Source organism: Conger conger, chromosome 5 (assembly GCF_963514075.1).
Source record: "Conger conger chromosome 5, fConCon1.1, whole genome shotgun sequence".
Lineage (NCBI taxonomy): Eukaryota > Metazoa > Chordata > Actinopteri > Anguilliformes > Congridae > Conger > Conger conger.
This window is the reverse complement of record NC_083764.1, coordinates 44,313,013-44,329,539: the sequence shown is the minus strand read 5'-3', so window position 1 is coordinate 44,329,539 and position 16,527 is coordinate 44,313,013. Positions and strand designations below refer to the sequence as shown.

Here is a 16,527-nt window from a genome sequence, read left to right as displayed (position 1 = left end):
CTCAGTTTTACAGGCAGATTAAGTTTATCCTGGACTAAATGGACAATGAATGGAGAATCTTTACTAGGCTTAATATGTGTCTGTGAATCTGGCTCTGAAGAGAAACTTCGGATTTATGAGTACATTACATTGGAGACTTTAGCCAATGCAAAAGGGTGAAAAATGATACTCTGATGTTTAACTGCCATCTGGTGGTAAACCTTCTGAACTTAAGTTTCCTATTTGTCTTACTAAGGACAAGCATTACACTACACAACTTTTAATTCTGTCAAAGGAGTGCAGCAGACATTTAATTACTTGAAAAAACTGTTTTGATTTTCTGTACTTATATTGTAAGGTCTCCAATATAGTGCCTTTACCTGAAAACTGCAAAAGATGCTCATTTATGAAAAAACTTCACTGTAAAATCATCTGATATTCAGTTCAGTAGGGTGCACCTTTTATATGATTTCTATACGATTCAAGTGGTAAATTTAAATGATTCAAGTGTTGTTTTTATCATTGTTTTCTTCCTCTTCATTTTTGAGCAAAAAAGAACTTGCTATGAATAACTACTAGGGTCACTAGGCATTAGGTGTGGCTACCTCAAGACCACAGGACTGAATCACAACTGGAACGGCTACTGTATAAGTCTGTGAAATATGGATTAGCTCTTCCAGTTGTAATGCAGTTATGTGGTCTAGCGGTAGACTCCACCTAAGCGCACTCCAGTTGGCCCATAGAGTGTGACAGCGCATGATGCCAGAAGAGGTACTTTGGCGGTAATATACCTGCAGCACTCGGAACAGCCAGTAGGCTAGAGGACCACTGAGCGCATGCTTCAAGAAAGTGAGGACACTGCAGAAAACCTTATTTGACCTGCAGTTTGTGCAGCAGCAGTACAGTAAATAAAAGTGAAACTATTCTTGAGATTTAGCAGAAGCCATTACAGAGCTCGAAAAGACTGAGACAGAATGGCGTCTGGATCATCTCTCCTGGAAGAGGAAATGTCCTGTCCAGTGTGCACTGAAATCTTCAAGGACCCCGTTCTCATGAGCTGCAGTCATAGCTTCTGTAAGCGCTGTTTGCAGGGGTACTGGGAGCAGAAGGGATTGCGGGAGTGCCCAGTTTGCAAGAGAAGATCTTCTAAGCCTATACCTCCCACTAACCTGTCTCTGAAGAATATCTGTGAGGCGTTCTTAAAAGAGAAAAGTCAGAAACCTAAAGTCGGATCTGAAGTGCTCTGCAGGCTTCACAATGAGAAACTCAAGCTCTTCTGTTTGGAGGATCAGATACCCATCTGTGTTGTCTGTCAAACTTCAAGAAGACATGAAAACCACAAGCTGAGACCAGTGCGGGAGGCTGCAGAAGAGTACAAGGTACTTCTCGGTTATAATAATAATAATTTACCTCTTTCTTGCTTTTAATAATTTTCAGTTGATGCTGTATAGTATGTGTTACAATTTCCTTTTGTAAATTCACTGGGATAAAATTTCATTTTGAATTCAGATTGATTAGAGGTGGTTTAGCACCTTATCCTAATATATCACACACTTGTAAGCAAATAATTGTTCATCAAATAAACAAATAATTTTCATCAATCTGTTCATATGTCAAAAGGAATGCCTTGTGATTTTATTGGATCACCATTTTATGACATTTTATATTATTTGGAATTTGATCTCATAATTATATACAGAATTAGGAGATCAAATTCCAAATGTCATAAAATTGTGATCCAATAAAAAAAAAGACTGATAGAGACAGGAGGGTGAGACAGGAGTGTGGAGGTATTCTCAGAGCTGGATTAGGCAGCAATGCTCAGGGACAGTAGGGGTCAAAGTTCATGCCTTAGATATTATAAGTATGTGTCCAACACAATATGGCCCAATAAAGCAGATCACTGTTAATGTGTGACTAGAGTCTAAGGATACAGCTATTACAGGATGGTCATTTGAATTGAAATTTTGTAAATTGAATTTTGACTCTAAATGCAGAGTTTGCTACAGTCTTACTTTCTTACCTGGCATTTCCTGTCACCTGAGAATGTGTCTCAGTGAACTCATTGCTTTTGCACAAGCTGTGACCTGAGTCTCCATTCTGGTTCCCCTCTGACTTTGCCCTTTTACTGTTTGTGTAAGCGGTGAAGTCTGGTTGGTCTGCTTCCTCAGTAACGTATCCACTCTGTCATTTGTTTCCAGGAGAAATTCAGGCCTGCACTTGCTCCACTGCAGGAGAAGCTAAAAACCTTCAACGAAGTGAAACTAATCTGTGAACAAACAGCCGAGCACATCAAGGTACTGTACAGAGGTTTTTAAATCACAGTGCTTAAAATGCAGCACTGGATTGTGCTGAAATGATGGTGCATAATGTTTATTCCAGAGTCAGGCCCAACACACTGAGAGACAGATAAAGATGGAGTTTGAGAAACTTCAGCAGTTCCTAAAAGATGAAGAGGCAGCCAGGATCACGGCACTGAGGGAGGAAGAGGAGCAGAAGAGTCACATGATAAATAACAAGATTGAGAAGATGACAGAAGAGATATCATGCCTTTCAGACCAAATCAGAGCCATAGAACAGGAGCTGGGAGCTGAAGACATCCCATTCCTGCAGGTAAGATCTGTTCACTACGTGCCTGTTGGACTATAAACAGGTTTTAATGCTCAAAAGAAACATACTTTATCAAACATAAAGTTGTTAAATATAATCAAATCCCTTTAGCATTATCGAACAGTAGAATTATATTTTTTGCAGGCAAAGTGTTTTCTCCTACAGTATTTACAAGTTTATTATCATCCTACATCCACACACTGTACACAGTTATAACTGTGCACCTTTAGTTTTGTCTTATATAAAGCATTTTCAGTAACAGACAGTCAGATATTATGGTGGTTTCTGACACAGTTTAATTGGATTTAGTATTGGCTACAGTGATAATGATTCCCTCTCCTTATTTCAGAGCTACAAGGACACACAAATCAGGTAAGCAAACTCCATCCTCTCATAAGATTAAATATCAAAACTAGTGTCAGCACAGTACTGTTAACCCTATCAACGCTGCCCCCTTGTGGTTGAGCTGTTGACTTCCAAAATTATTGTTAAGTTCATGTTTCTGGAATAATATAAACTAAAACGTAATAAAACCACTAAATTGGATGCCAGATTGTTACAAAGACTCTCTGCTAGCGAGAACAGTAGTTTAGATACTTATCAGCCTCTTATTTGCAAAACAAGGCAATAGAACTCTAGCCTCCCCCTCGCCAAGTTCACTGTTTACCACCCTCACCTCGCTACAGACTCAGACAATAACAGGCATATTCAAGCAATCCTTGATACCATTTCTCTATGCCAAAAAATCATGTTCCAATATAAGAACAAAAATATACAATTCAGAAGTTGTATGAATACATGCTCGGACATAGTGTTCTGTCAAATTTCTGAATGGTACATGCTTCTTCTTTCATTTAAGCCTTCAACCATGTGTGCACAGTAAATAGTGTTTGAGATATTGACACTTTTAGAGGACTAGTACCAAATAGGTGGAAATTGTGGAAAGAGTTAAGTGATGAAATATGGAATGTCGGGCGGCCTGTAGCGTAGTGGTTAAGGTAAATGACTGGGACATGCAAGGTCGGTGGTTCTAATCCGAGTGTGGCCACAATAAGATCTGCACCGCCATTGGGCCCTTGAGCAAGGCCCTTAACCCTGCATTGATCCAGGGGAGGATTGTCTCCTGCTTAGTCTAATCAACTGTACGTCGCTCTGGATAAGAGCATCTGCCAAATGCCAATAATGTAATGTAATATGTTTGAAATTGCTCTCTATCTATAATAATTGCTGCATCTTTAATATGACTATATTTGGAGGGAACATTTAAAAATATAAAATAAATGAAACAAATATTTATCCTCGAATATGGGTGCATGTCTCTCAATGGGGTCACGCCGCTTCATATCTGGCAGCTAGTGGTGCTGTATGGCAGAATGCTGGGAGGGATGCAGCCATTTTCTTATAGAATGAAGATCTCATGTTGCTGCTGATAATCTTCTATGGTAATGAAGCCAATCCCACAAGTGACGCCTCAATATTATTGCAGAGCCCAGTCCACACTGGCGGATCCAGAGAAGGTTTTAGGGCCATTGATTGATGTGGCCAAGCACCTGGGCAATCTGAAGTACAACGTGTGGGAGAAGATGTTGGGGACTGTTCAATACAGTGAGTACTGGGGGCAGAGAATTTTCTTCAACCTTTCCACATCCGATAAAGCTTGTCAGAATCATATTGGCCCTGTCTGTGTAAGAGCCTTGGATTGAAGACCCTGAGCACCTGTCCTTAATTTCACTGATACTCATAATAAAATGCTGCTTTAAAAGTGATACTGTATAGAAGGGAAGGATAGGAGCTACAGTACACATACACTGACAGGCTTTGCTCTCTTTTACAAGGATTATACAATATGTACAGTAAATAAGTACTATTTGCTTTTAGTTCTGGTGTCTCTGTCACATATGTACCTGAGCTTATTATGGGTGTTTTTGTGAAATCCAGTGAATAGGGCCCCATTGTGTCTGGCGGTTTCCCTTTGTACAGTGCTTATGTCTCATTCTCTGCCCCCTCAGCTCCTGTGACTCTTGACCCAAACACAGCAAACGCCAAGCTCTCACTGTCTGGGGATCTGACCAGTGTGAGGTTCAGTGGTGAGAGTCTACAGCTTCCCGACAATCCTGAGAGGTTTGATAGGGGGCGCTGTGTTCTGGGCTCTGAGGGATTCAGCTCAGGAAGGCACTACTGGGATGTAGAAGTGGGGGCTGAGGATTACTGGGTGGTGGGTGTGACTAAGGACTCCATCAGCAGGAAAGGGATGGTAGATCTGAGCCCGGGAGGAGTGTGGAGTATTCGGCAGAGCAAGGGAGAATACACAGCCATGACCTCTATACCGACAGTCCTCGCTGTGCAGAAGAAACTCCAGAGGGTCAGAGTGCAGTTGGACTGGGACAAGGGGGAGGTGTCATTCTCTGACCCCAGTAACGACACTCCCCTCTACACTTTTAAGCACTCTTTCAAGGAGAGAGTGTTTCCATTCTTTGTTCCTGATTTCCTTTCTTTCAATACTCCCCCGATACAAATCTGTCCAATGAAAGTTTCTGTAAAAGTGGAATAGCTCTTTGGGATTGTGGGTCGAAAGATTCTGTATTTGCAGACAGTAGTGACATTCAGATTTAATTTAGTAAAAATGCTGTATGTATATTTCATGATAAGAGTGTTGTTTCTTTGACATAAGCTCACAATATTAATTTAGTGAGTAAAGCATTTAATTCCGCGGTTGAGTTGAGTGGTCATACTTGCAGTACCCTGAGTATAGAGGAGAGACAGAGCACTGCACTGGGTGAGCTTTCATTATCATTCATTATTTGGCTTTTTTGTTATTTGTTATTTGACGCTTTTATCTGAAGCAACTTGCACTGCTTACCTGGATCATGGACATCAGTACATGGCTAGTGAACAACATGATTGAACATCCATATAAGAGGTACTGCTGTAAATATGGAATACTAATGAAATAAAATGGTGTATTTAATCAACATATGCAGTCTGTTGTTAGAGTCATTTGTTAGGAAACTCAGGCATGTCTGTTATAGCAGGAGGAAGGGCTTTTCATAGAGTGACATTCCAACAGACTGGTGCTGAGTCCATACAACTGGGGCTGTTTTTATATTTCTGTGGTGATGGTCATGAACAGCCAGGCCTTTCCCTAAGCCCACCACTGCGTTAGTCTAATTCAGATTCATATCATAACCAACCATCATTTTATAACATGTTGTATTTTTTGCTGGCTTTCTTGAAATTAGTGTGGGACTGCAAAATTAGTCTGGGTTTTGGCGGGGGCAAGATTGTTTTGCAGTGTATGTTTCATTGTACAATCAATAAAATTACCTGGTACTTTCACTTTAAGAAAGACATGTTGATTACTGTTACTGTTATTTTATGTTCAAGGTTCACTGTTTAGCTCTGCTGGTTTGATATACAAATCAAAAACAATTGCTGACACATGGCAGCGTCCTAATTCAATCCAATTCAAAAACAGGCTGACACCATCAGAAGCCCAACAACAATCCTCTGGAAAGGCACTTCATCAACTCACTCATTTGAAGGGAAACAAACAGGCCTAACATCTACTAAATCGTCAGCAAACTCCTTCAAATTCTGCTCCCGAGCTCTGATGCTCTTGACAGAAAGAAGGCTGTAGCAGGGACTGAGATGCGTGTTGAGTGATCTTTTAAACTTGTCCTGCATGATAGAAATTGAGCAGGGCAGGTTATTGATACAGTATATCTCTACTTTAGTGGTCTGACAGACATTTTGACAGGGTTGTGTGTTTGGCGGTTGTTTATTTAAAAAGCCACCCAACTATGGCAACTTTCAATTATTTAATTGAATAGTTCAAGTTTTCTGTAGAATGGGCTTTAGGTTTTACATGATAACAGACAATTATACAAAGTATAATAACCAGATGTTTGCTTATTGAACAATATATAAAACAAGTGGCACTGAAAAGATAGACATACGCTTTCAGATGTTTAACAGGTGTCTCAAATGCAAGAGCTCCACATTTGTTTTTATAGGGTTACCATGTTAGACTATGAACCACAGAGCCTGCAGTGCCTATACTACCTAATCTACCCCAACTGCTTATATTCCCACATTAACTCAGAGATAGATTTACTGCTGTTGATTCAAATATCGTCTGACTGATTTCCAACAACACTGTAAAAATCCAGTCAAAAGCCCAATGAAGATCACACATGACAACAATGAAAATCCAAAAACGATGTAATCAAAAAAGCAATTTAATTGTATTTGCGAAAATTCAAAATGCATGTGTTTCTTATATATAAATATAGCAGGAAATATACCAGAAGGAAATATACATACAATCTATATATGACTGTGCACAAAAAAACAAAAAACAAAAAATAAACAAACAAAACAAAAAAACAAATGTCCAGTACAGTTATCAATGTCAACCTCACACGCCTTATTTCCTTTGCAGAATACATTTTAACTTGGGCCTGATATAAACATTGAACACGATAATAATAATGTGCCTTTTAAGAGGATGCTGACTTTTTCTTTGGAGTAATGAGAGAGGAACAACTGGATCATTCAAAATCAGTACACTCTGTTTGTATATTGGAATATCAACATAAATCTGCAGCAGGTGGCTTCACCAGAGTGGAAATTCATGGGATGTCTTCAGCTATATGTTTTGGTCTGTTTTTTTGAAGCATGTCAGCATGAATCTGTGTGGACTTCTGACCTTGACACACTCAAGTGCATGATTTCCATTTTTATTCAGGACTATGCAGTAGCCACTCCCCCACAGCCAGACAGTGAAGCCAGCCACTCTTTAAGACTTGCTAGGGAGGCCTGCTGGTGTTGTTGTTCGGGGAGTAAACTTGTAACTGCCCAGTGTGAAGTTTGAATCAGTCCTGGGTGTGGCACTGTGTATCTATCCTTGGGCTCGGTATATGAATTGAAGGCACTAGAGACATAAGCATCTGCTAAAAGACTGTGTAAGGTACTTAGGTTTCCCTGGCTAAAGATTTCCCACAAACGAATCAGAATGTGTTTATGTTGTATCTTGTTCTCCACATTCCTGCACAACAGGCACAGACTTTCTATCTCCTCCTCCGTGAGTCTGAAATCAGCCTCCAGCTGTCTCCAAAGTCCTTGACGTTCTTGGCTTGGCTGCCATCAGGTTTCATGAAGTCGTTTCTCTTCCTGCCATCAAAGTTTCCACACAGCCCCCCAACCGTCTTCTTATAGGTGTTGGGAAGGATGATTTCTAAGGAACAGCAGAGATGTAAAATTGAGTAAATCCATCATAATTGACAGTGAAAAGAACATTTTTTCAGATTGTCTTGAGAAGCAGGGGTTTTGTGATTTCCTTAGGGTTTATTTTTTCTCAAAACACAGAAATAAGAAAGAACTGTATGTTTCTTCTCCATTAAGAAGTTTGTAGTTGATATTGGTGTCCGTTATGAAATTAACATTTCTGGATTGGCAGTTTTGAGCTTGAAATTCCTGATATGTGAATAAACTGTATAACAGTAAGACAGTGCTAAGAGGGTAGCCGGTTTACCTGCTTTGCTGTTGCCATCGAATTCCACAGAGAGGCCGAAGTCGGTCTTCAGGTAAATGCGGGAGGAACGTTCCAGAATCTTCAGTCCTAGGAATGGGGAGAAAGGGGCCCGAACTCTCTCACCATCCAGCTAAAAAAGGGGGAAAAGAATAGGAAGAAAGAAGAAAGAAAACATTTCAGTGGTTACAATGTTGGAATGTTCTAGAAGAGTTATTTTGGTTAATAGAAATGTATGTTAAATTTTTTGAAGAAAAAGACAATAAGATATATAATAATAATAATAATAATAATAATAATAATAATAAATATCACTACTACTACGACGACTAATAATAATAATAATAATAATAATAATAATACAGCAAAGCAGGCAGACGTTTAATCCAAAAATCCAGAAAGGCATGGTTTTTGCGGACAGTGAAAAAGTTGTAACAAATTACTGGAACTTACCAGGACCACCCTATCTGCCTTGAACTCCACGGTGTGGTTATAGACTCTGATCTTCAGGCATCTCAGTCGACCAGTGTCGTCATCCTCATCGCTGTCTTCATCGCTGTCCTCATCACTGTCATCTCTGGCCATGCGGCTGTCATTATCATCGTCATCCTCATCCTTTGTATTAATGCCCACAACAAAGACATCCGGAAGATTCTGTGGCAAGTTTGTTGTTCTGACCAGGATGTACGAGCTCTTTCCCTCAAATTCGTGCTTCATATTATCAAATGTTCGGTAATCCGGATCACCAGCGATAGTGCACTCACTGAAACCTGCAGGAGCAGAGAACATGAGAAACTCAAACAACTTGTTCAAATGATACCACCAGGGGGAGCATCGAGTTTGTGTTTCAATAATTCTTTACAGGCTCACGGGCTGGTTAATTCACAGCGTAAATCAAATCAGGCCCTTTTTGCCTGAGTCAGGTACAAAGCCATTTGTTGAAGATTTCCAACACATCACTCATATTTCTTATTACTGCAGGTCTCTGCAGCAAAACAGCTGGGGTTCAGTGTAATTTGCTCACTTAGCAGCTTGTGAACTCAGCTGGGCATTGATAAAACTAGCTCTTACCGATATCAGCCAGAAACCACATGTTAGTGCCTAACACACTTTTATAAGCCTGTGATTTCCAGTGTCTACCCCTTCCCATATTAACCAGCGTTCTCTAAACTGTTACCTATACATTTACCAATGCAAAACAGTGTGCACCGTAGGTGTAATACTGTAGGTGCTACAAAATACTTCCATCTATAATGCCAAGGAAGATACTATTTAAGGCAGCCTGTAGGATAGATTGCTGATAGATAATTAGTACATTGATAGATAGCTTGCTGATCCTTTAATTTAGAAAATTTAAGACAGAGCATGATGCCTCAAAGGCCTCGGTGATCTACTGAGAGAATTGCGATGATACCCGTTTGTTGTTATGCTGCTGGTGTTTGATTATCTGCATTTATTTCGCAAAGAGAGATGGTTTTAACCCATACTTATTTCATCACACTCCCAGTTGTTTTCTTTGATTTCGTAGCTGGTGTACAACGCCAGGGGTTGTGACTCATATTTGGAGAGAACATTAGCCGGTTCATTGGTGTTATACTGGTAGTTGCAGGCATTCTAGTTCTTTCATTAGTTGTCTGCCATCTGTGTTACTTTCTGACTTGGAAGGCATTCAGCCATAGCTCATCACCCATTTTGAGACAATTCCATCCTACATATGCTTATTACTTCACTTTTTACACTTTTGGACTAACTGACTGTATTCATTTATATCATTATTAAAGCTGCATTGTGGCTTGAGGCAAACTGTTTAATTCAGTTACATATTTAAGTAATGTTGACGATTAGGTATTTGCAGAAAATGAACTAATTACATTTAATAAAATCCATCCATCACACAGTATATTTTAATTGTGCTCAGAGGACATCCTGTTTACCCCTAAGGATGTGTGTACCCCAGTTTTGGAATCAGTGTTAGAGCAAATCGGGGTAGGGTGGGCATCATCAAAGTCATGGAAGAAGTGGCGCCATCTAGTGCTCACCTGAATACTTGCACTTGAACTCGCCATCATCGTTCAGTTGACAGACTTCAGTGGCACCACATTCATAGTCTTTGCAAGCTATTTCCCCTTTTCCGTTATTTCTCTTACACGTGCACCTTTGTGTGCAGTGTCTGCCGGTCCAGTATTGTCCAAACTGTAGAAACAAAATGGAAACTCCATGAACGCCATGACATGGACTGTTTGAAGTTCAGAGGGCATTTTAAGATTTGGGCGCATTTCGAATATCCCAAGCAGATGGCCATCCGCACCATGGCACCTCTGTGCATTATAGAGCTTTTCATTAAGAAGCCTAAATCTGAATCTCATTGAAACATTCAGTAAAATAATTTGTGAGTAAATGCATAGTGGTTGGGGAACTGAATTTGCAGCAGGGTGAGCAGGAGGGGTTGAAAAGTTCTGGGGTCAGAAAGTAAAAGTCCTGCCATGTGTTTCTTCTACACATCAACCAGCTGATTTCACTAATTAGTTCTGGCCCCTGGCTAAAAAATTGTGCTAATTGACTCATTCCTGTGATTAGAACAAAATACTGATTAGGACTTTCCTGAACCTGGAGCAGGAGAGCTGCTGCAGCCAGAACAAAACACACAGCCTGAAATAAATCTGTAAAATTCCAGTCAAAGGTAAACAGCACCATGTAAATTACATGTAAATAGCAGCAGGGGGCATGGGTTGTTGGCCCCACCACTGAATTTACTGAAGTGCTTGTTCATTGAGCTCAAGGCACTTTCGTTCTCTCAGTGATGACTGGAGGTGATTACTTTTCTGTAACATAACATAACAAATTCAGAGCTCTTGTGTAAAATCAAGCTATGCAAGCTTGACCAGCTTAAAAATCGAGCTGGTCATAAATTGGTCTAGCTGGCTATGAGCTGGAGAAGCAGTATGGCCAAGCTGGTCATAAAGCTGGTCAAGCTAGGTATGAGCTGGTCAACCAACTAGTGCTGGTAGCTTGTCTGAGCTGGTAGCTGTTTCAACACATAGCTTGAGCTGGTCAAACCAGGTCAAGCTGGGAGCCGGTCTGAACTGGTCAACCAGCTAAACCATGTCGAGCTGGGAGCTACACTAAAATGGAGGTTACCTAATGCTTAGTCTACAGTGCAGTAGCTCGACAGTATCTAGCACCGTATCAAGCCCGGTCTTGAAAAACCCCAGAGTTAATTTCCCGAGAATCAATTCCTGATTGCTGTTTAGAGTTGGTGCCGCGCTGGCTCCTTACGTTATGGTTTCTGCCTTGGTCGTCACGGCAGCCACAGTTCTCGATGGGGACACATTTGCCCCATTTGAGCACGAAGCCGTCGTCGCACACGCAGCCTGGTTTGCACGGGCGGTCGATGAAGCAGCGGGAGGCATCCAGGTCATCGCACGTTGCCTCACACCTGGGCTTGCAGTCCGTGTGATGGCTGTTCGCAGGACAGGAGGGAACTGAAGAGGAAATGGCAGTTTAGAACACTGAAGTACAGAACAGAACAGTAGTTTATGGTGTAAAATAATATAGGGCAATACAGAAACAATACACAAGTGTCAGACTATACAGATCTCTAATATTACAGTACATATATGAAAGTACATATATGTGCATGAATGTAGCATAGTGCAGTAAAACAAAGTGTACGTACATATACAGTGTAATTAAATCAAATAATTTGGATTCTGATACAGAGATCAATTTATACCTCATAATTCTGAAAATATTTTACCCTAGCCTTTATTATAACCAGGGCATCTATAGTTAATGTCTGATGTCAATATTCAGCACTCAGACTTAAAACATTACCTGGTGATGTCTCTGCTGGTGGCTGGGTAGTTGTCGTGGTCTGTACTGGTGGCTGGGTAGTTGTAGTGGTCTGTACTGGTGGCTGGGTTGTAGTGGTCTGTGCTGGTGCTTGAGTAGTTGTGGTCTGTGCTGGTGCTTTAGTTGTAGTGGTCTGTGCTGGTGCTTTAGTTGTAGTGGTCTGTGCTGGTGCTTGAGTTGTAGTGGTCTGTGCTGGTGCTTGAGTTGTAGTGGTCTGTGCTGGTGCTTTAGTTGTAGTAGTCTGTGCTGGTGCTTTAGTTGTAGTAGTCTGTGCTGGTGCTTTAGTTGTAGTAGTCTGTGCTGGTGCTTTAGTTGTAGTGGTCTGTGCTGGTGCTTTAGTTGTAGTGGTCTGTGCTGGTGCTTTAGTTGTAGTGGTCTGTGCTGGTGCTTGAGTTGTAGTGGGCTGTGCTGGTGCTTGAGTTGTAGTGGTCTGCGCTGGTGCTTGAGTTGTAGTGGTCTGTGCTGGTGCTTGAGTTGTAGTGGCCTGTGCTGGTGCTTTAGTTGTAGTGGTCTGTGCTGGTGCTTGAGTTGTAGTGGGCTGTGCTGGTGCTTGAGTTGTAGTGGTCTGTGCTGGTGCTTGAGTTGTAGTGGTCTGTGCTGGTGCTTGAGTTGTAGTGGTCTGTGCTGGTTGCTGGGTTGTTGTGGGTTGCACTGGTGGCTGAGGAGTATTGGCAATAACTAAATCTGTGTAGGAAAAAAAAGAAAAGCAAGTGCCATTAGAAACCTTAAAACAAGTACCATTGTAATTTTGAAGTCTAACGAGCCCAGTTGCTCCAAGTAAAGCACTGGATGGAAAAATGGCCACATGTAACAAGCTATTTAAATATTCCTGGCTCGAACTTCCCCTTAGATTGCTGTTTCTAGTTTACAATGCACATTAAATATGATGCTGTAAATCAGTGCAGTCTAAAAAGCTGGACTCTGAACTCAGATTGTGGAACAGAACTCCCATAAAACAGCCATAGGAAACTGGCTCAGAAAACTCCAGTAAACTGCAGTTATTGAACTGCAGTGTGATTTACTGCATTGCTTTTTCTTCCATAATATCTCTCTGTTGGCTGAAATAGCAGGTCTTCGCCTACCTGCGCATGTCCCTCGGTGAAGAGAGACATCGTCCAGCGCCACATCAGAGAGTGTGGTAGTCCCTCTCCGTCCCTCAAAAATGACCTGGAAACCGATAAACAGGTCTGATAAGAACTTTAATTTTGATATATCTCACAGATGTCTCAAGCATAGTTGTGTGAAGCATAGTTGTGCACATTTAGAAGCGTATTCCTAAGAAATTGAGAGAACATTAGGAACTGGCAGTTTGATGAGATAATTATGACATATATTTACATATACCATACATTAACTATACATTCTTTGATTATAGCTTCCTTGACCAACTTGCCACGGTACTGTATCATTACATTTTTGTCAGAGATGGGATGTGCTTTCAGAGCGGTTATGCGGGAGAACGCAGGAGACGGCGTGAGGGACTCACCTGGAAGGTTCCGGAAGCGTTTATGTCCACCTGCACCAGGTGCCAGGCATCCCCTCGGTCGTTCCTGCGAGACCACAGCCTCTGAGTGCCCCTGCTCTCCACCAGGTAGGTCGTGAGGCCCATGGTATCGGCCGTCCCGTGGATGTGGTACCAGAACTGCAGGCACTGCGGGCCAGAGTCCGAGCACTGGGCACTGAGGAGCCGGGCGGTGTCTCCGTTGTACACGCCGTCGGCCTCGATGTACAGATAATGCCCAGCTACGGAACGGGAACACACGCGGTTACTTTACGGTCGTTAAATCTGTTACTTTTCATCATTTCTTGAATTATATTTTCCGCCATTTCATACTTTTTGTAATATCCTCTGTATATACAATTCTATGAATAACAAAATGAACATCAAATAAACCAAAAAAGGAGATAATAAATGGGGGTTCTGATCAAAATGGTCTGTTCCTCACCTCCAGTCGTGTGGTCGAAAGACGGTCCGGTCATTGAAGTCGGTGTGGAGCCACTTTGTCTCGTCCAATCGAAACTGTCCGTTAGCAGCTGGTTCCATGAACACAGGTCTCTCTCAAAGTTGCAATCAAGGTGGCAGACTGTAATGGTGGAAAATTTAGATAGAAAATATGATCAGATTTGCCAAAATCAGCTCATTACAAATTATTTTTGAAATGGAAAATGTGCAAATCCTCTACGCTATGAACTGCTCTACTGTGCCCCTGCCAATACGATTAATGTAAAAAACATTTCAGGTCCGAATCACGGATCATGATCTAATCCTTTTAATATTATCAAGTAATGGTCAGATTTAGGTTTAGGTAAACAGACCTTGGATTAGCTGCTAGACAAATATTGCTAAGACCTTTGTGCATGGTACCTGGGTGAGGCTTGCCTGCTCCTCCACTTGCAGATGGAAAAGTTGGCCTCGTGCTGGGACTGACCGTGCTGATCAGGCCCACCGTTGGTAAATCTGTTTGATATTGGGCAGAGAGAAAACCACCACTGATACAGAAGCAACTAACAGTGTAATTCCAGGTAGGAGATGTCAATATGGATTTAGATGTATGTATTGCATGTATTGTACAGTCCTTTTATTCAGTGGTTGTAAATGTTGTTTTAGCACCAGAGGCAAAACAAAATTCCATGTCAGTGGATAATAAAGTGCAATGTAATCTAATCTAATATGAAGTAGCAATGATGTTAATGCACCGATCTCTTCTCGTACAAACAACATTGTACATATGGTTCACAAACACTTTGGAGGGTAGTCCTAACCAGCAGTCCTAACCTCAAAAATATACTTTATTTCTCACCTCCAAAAATGGAATAAAGTAATTTTAGCTTAATCCTTTATCGTGTTTGAAAGACATTTCTGTAAGGACTGAAGGTCTTGAGGACCATATTATGAATAAATTGCGTTATGTTGTATTGGTTTATATCCTCATCATTGGGAACTCATAGAGCAGCGGGCCAGAAAAAACGACTATTTTTCTCTTTTTTTGCTGAGCACCTGCAGTAAATTCTGGATGTGAGTACACCTCTGTGACGCTACAACGCTGGCCACTCATCACACCACCCACAGACCCACCTGAGCACATTCCATAACGGATGGACAGATCATCGAAGGCCACATCCGATCGCTGGTCCGAGCCCCGTAGTCCCTCAACGATGACCTGAGGAGGAAAAACAACAACAAACACTTGTGATATAATTGCATGAGCCCGGCTAATAAACACTTTGCTTGATTCGCCCATACAAACTAACAAATTAATGACTATTTTGTCAAGCGAGAATAAAACACTATACAAATTACCACAAACTGTGTGAACATTGCCCTTTTTGCTTGCGCAGAAACTTTTGTCATTAAATAAGTTGGAACTTTTAATTGCTTTCTTTTGAGTTCAACTGTGTGCTTGTGTTTCTTCCTTTGTTATACGGCCTTAAAGAAAAAGTGCAACTCCCCGCAAGGCTTTTAAAAACTTTTAACTTAAAGGTATGATTGAATAACCCTTGGTACAAGCATTTTGGATTCACTTGAATGAAGATAAGTTATCCCTCAAGAACAGACTGTACCGGTTTCTGCAGTATTAATGGACTAATAACTCCCATGTCAAACATGCTTCGCTTCTCCGTAATTTGTTATTATACAAAAGAAACAGTCAATATTTCGGTTGAGATTATTCTTAATATTGAAATTGATCTTCCTTTCCAAAACATGATTTGCTTTTTGTTGAAATGAAATGAAGAATAAAATGGAGCGCAGTCCAGAATGTTTGATATGGGAGCCGTTTCCTCACTTGTGTTTACTGTGTTTTTGGTTTCATGGCTGACGCTCACCTGGAAGGGTCCAGAGACAGCTATATCCACCTGCGCCTTCATCCATGCGTTGCCCTGGTTGTCGACCTTGGACCAGACCTTGGTGGGCTTTTGACCCTCCAGCAGGTACACATTGAGAGCCATGGCGTTGGCTGAGCCATACATGTGGTACCAGAACTGCAGGCAGTGAGGCCCGGTCACCTGACACAGAGGGCTGATCATGCGGGCGGAGTCACCGCGGTACACACCGTCCCCCTCCGTGTACATGTAGGAGCCACCTGGACAACAGTCGCCATAAGCACACGGTTCCACATGTATATCCTGCCGTTATTTCATGAACGTGGGAATGATTAACTGGCTAACCTGCTAGTTATACAACTGGTTGATCATTAAGTACATTTCTATCAAATTAAGGCTTTGAAGCTATACGGTTGTATAATAAAAATTCTGTGTTAAAGTTCATGGTAATAAATTAATCAAGGGTGTTATGTTCACCAGGAAAGGTGATGAAAATGGATTGTTGAGAAATTACACTGAGGGCTGCCAAGTGGCACACCTTGCTAATGCACAGATATCCTGTCATTTTGAATGATTACAGTATTTTCTGTGGTGCCTAATTAAATATACTGTAGATAACTCAGGGATGGTGGGTGCCAGTCAGCAGGATGCTCTCTGCTGTATGATGCATGTACTCTTACGCATGCTTTGTTGATGAACTGCTCAGTGGAATGTACTTGTGTATGGTTATGCGC

The 16,527-nt window shown here is 41.3% G+C and overlaps 2 protein-coding genes across 2 annotated transcripts in view; one reads left to right on the top strand and one right to left on the bottom strand.

Annotated features, from left to right (window-relative positions):
* Positions 1-953: 953 nt before the first annotated feature.
* On the top strand, positions 954-5,140 carry LOC133128881 (E3 ubiquitin-protein ligase TRIM35-like). The gene is made up of 5 exons (XM_061242689.1): positions 954-1,358; positions 2,181-2,276; positions 2,362-2,616; positions 4,083-4,194; positions 4,599-5,140. Exons 1-5 carry the CDS (start codon positions 954-956, stop codon positions 5,138-5,140), a joined length of 1,410 nt encoding a protein of 469 aa, XP_061098673.1.
* A 1,671-nt stretch (positions 5,141-6,811) lies between these two features.
* LOC133128880 (zonadhesin-like) overlaps positions 6,812-16,527 on the bottom strand; it is a 178,874-nt gene continuing 169,158 nt past the window's right edge. Inside the window, exons 14-25 of the mRNA XM_061242687.1 lie at positions 15,797-16,053; positions 14,970-15,132; positions 14,337-14,429; positions 13,918-14,055; positions 13,458-13,714; positions 13,054-13,138; positions 11,954-12,655; positions 11,396-11,601; positions 10,159-10,312; positions 8,573-8,889; positions 8,123-8,252; positions 6,812-7,825 (exon numbers count right to left, since the gene is read on the bottom strand). Of these exons, the coding sequence (XP_061098671.1) occupies positions 7,659-7,825; positions 8,123-8,252; positions 8,573-8,889; positions 10,159-10,312; positions 11,396-11,601; positions 11,954-12,655; positions 13,054-13,138; positions 13,458-13,714; positions 13,918-14,055; positions 14,337-14,429; positions 14,970-15,132; positions 15,797-16,053 (2,669 nt within the window). The 3' untranslated portion in view covers positions 6,812-7,658. The remainder of the gene's footprint in view (positions 7,826-8,122; positions 8,253-8,572; positions 8,890-10,158; positions 10,313-11,395; positions 11,602-11,953; positions 12,656-13,053; positions 13,139-13,457; positions 13,715-13,917; positions 14,056-14,336; positions 14,430-14,969; positions 15,133-15,796; positions 16,054-16,527) is intronic.

What these genes read in the sequence shown, in the direction of transcription:
- LOC133128881 (XM_061242689.1), top strand. Translation starts at nt 954, where the DNA reads ATGGCGTCTGGATCATCTCTCCTGGAAGAGGAAATGTCCTGTCCAGTG. An exon ending in AGGCTGCAGAAGAGTACAAG is followed by an intron (nt 1,359 to 2,180) that starts GTACTTCTCGGT and finishes ATTTGTTTCCAG; the next exon opens with GAGAAATTCAGGCCTGCACT. An exon ending in AAACAGCCGAGCACATCAAG is followed by an intron (nt 2,277 to 2,361) that starts GTACTGTACAGA and finishes TGTTTATTCCAG; the next exon opens with AGTCAGGCCCAACACACTGA.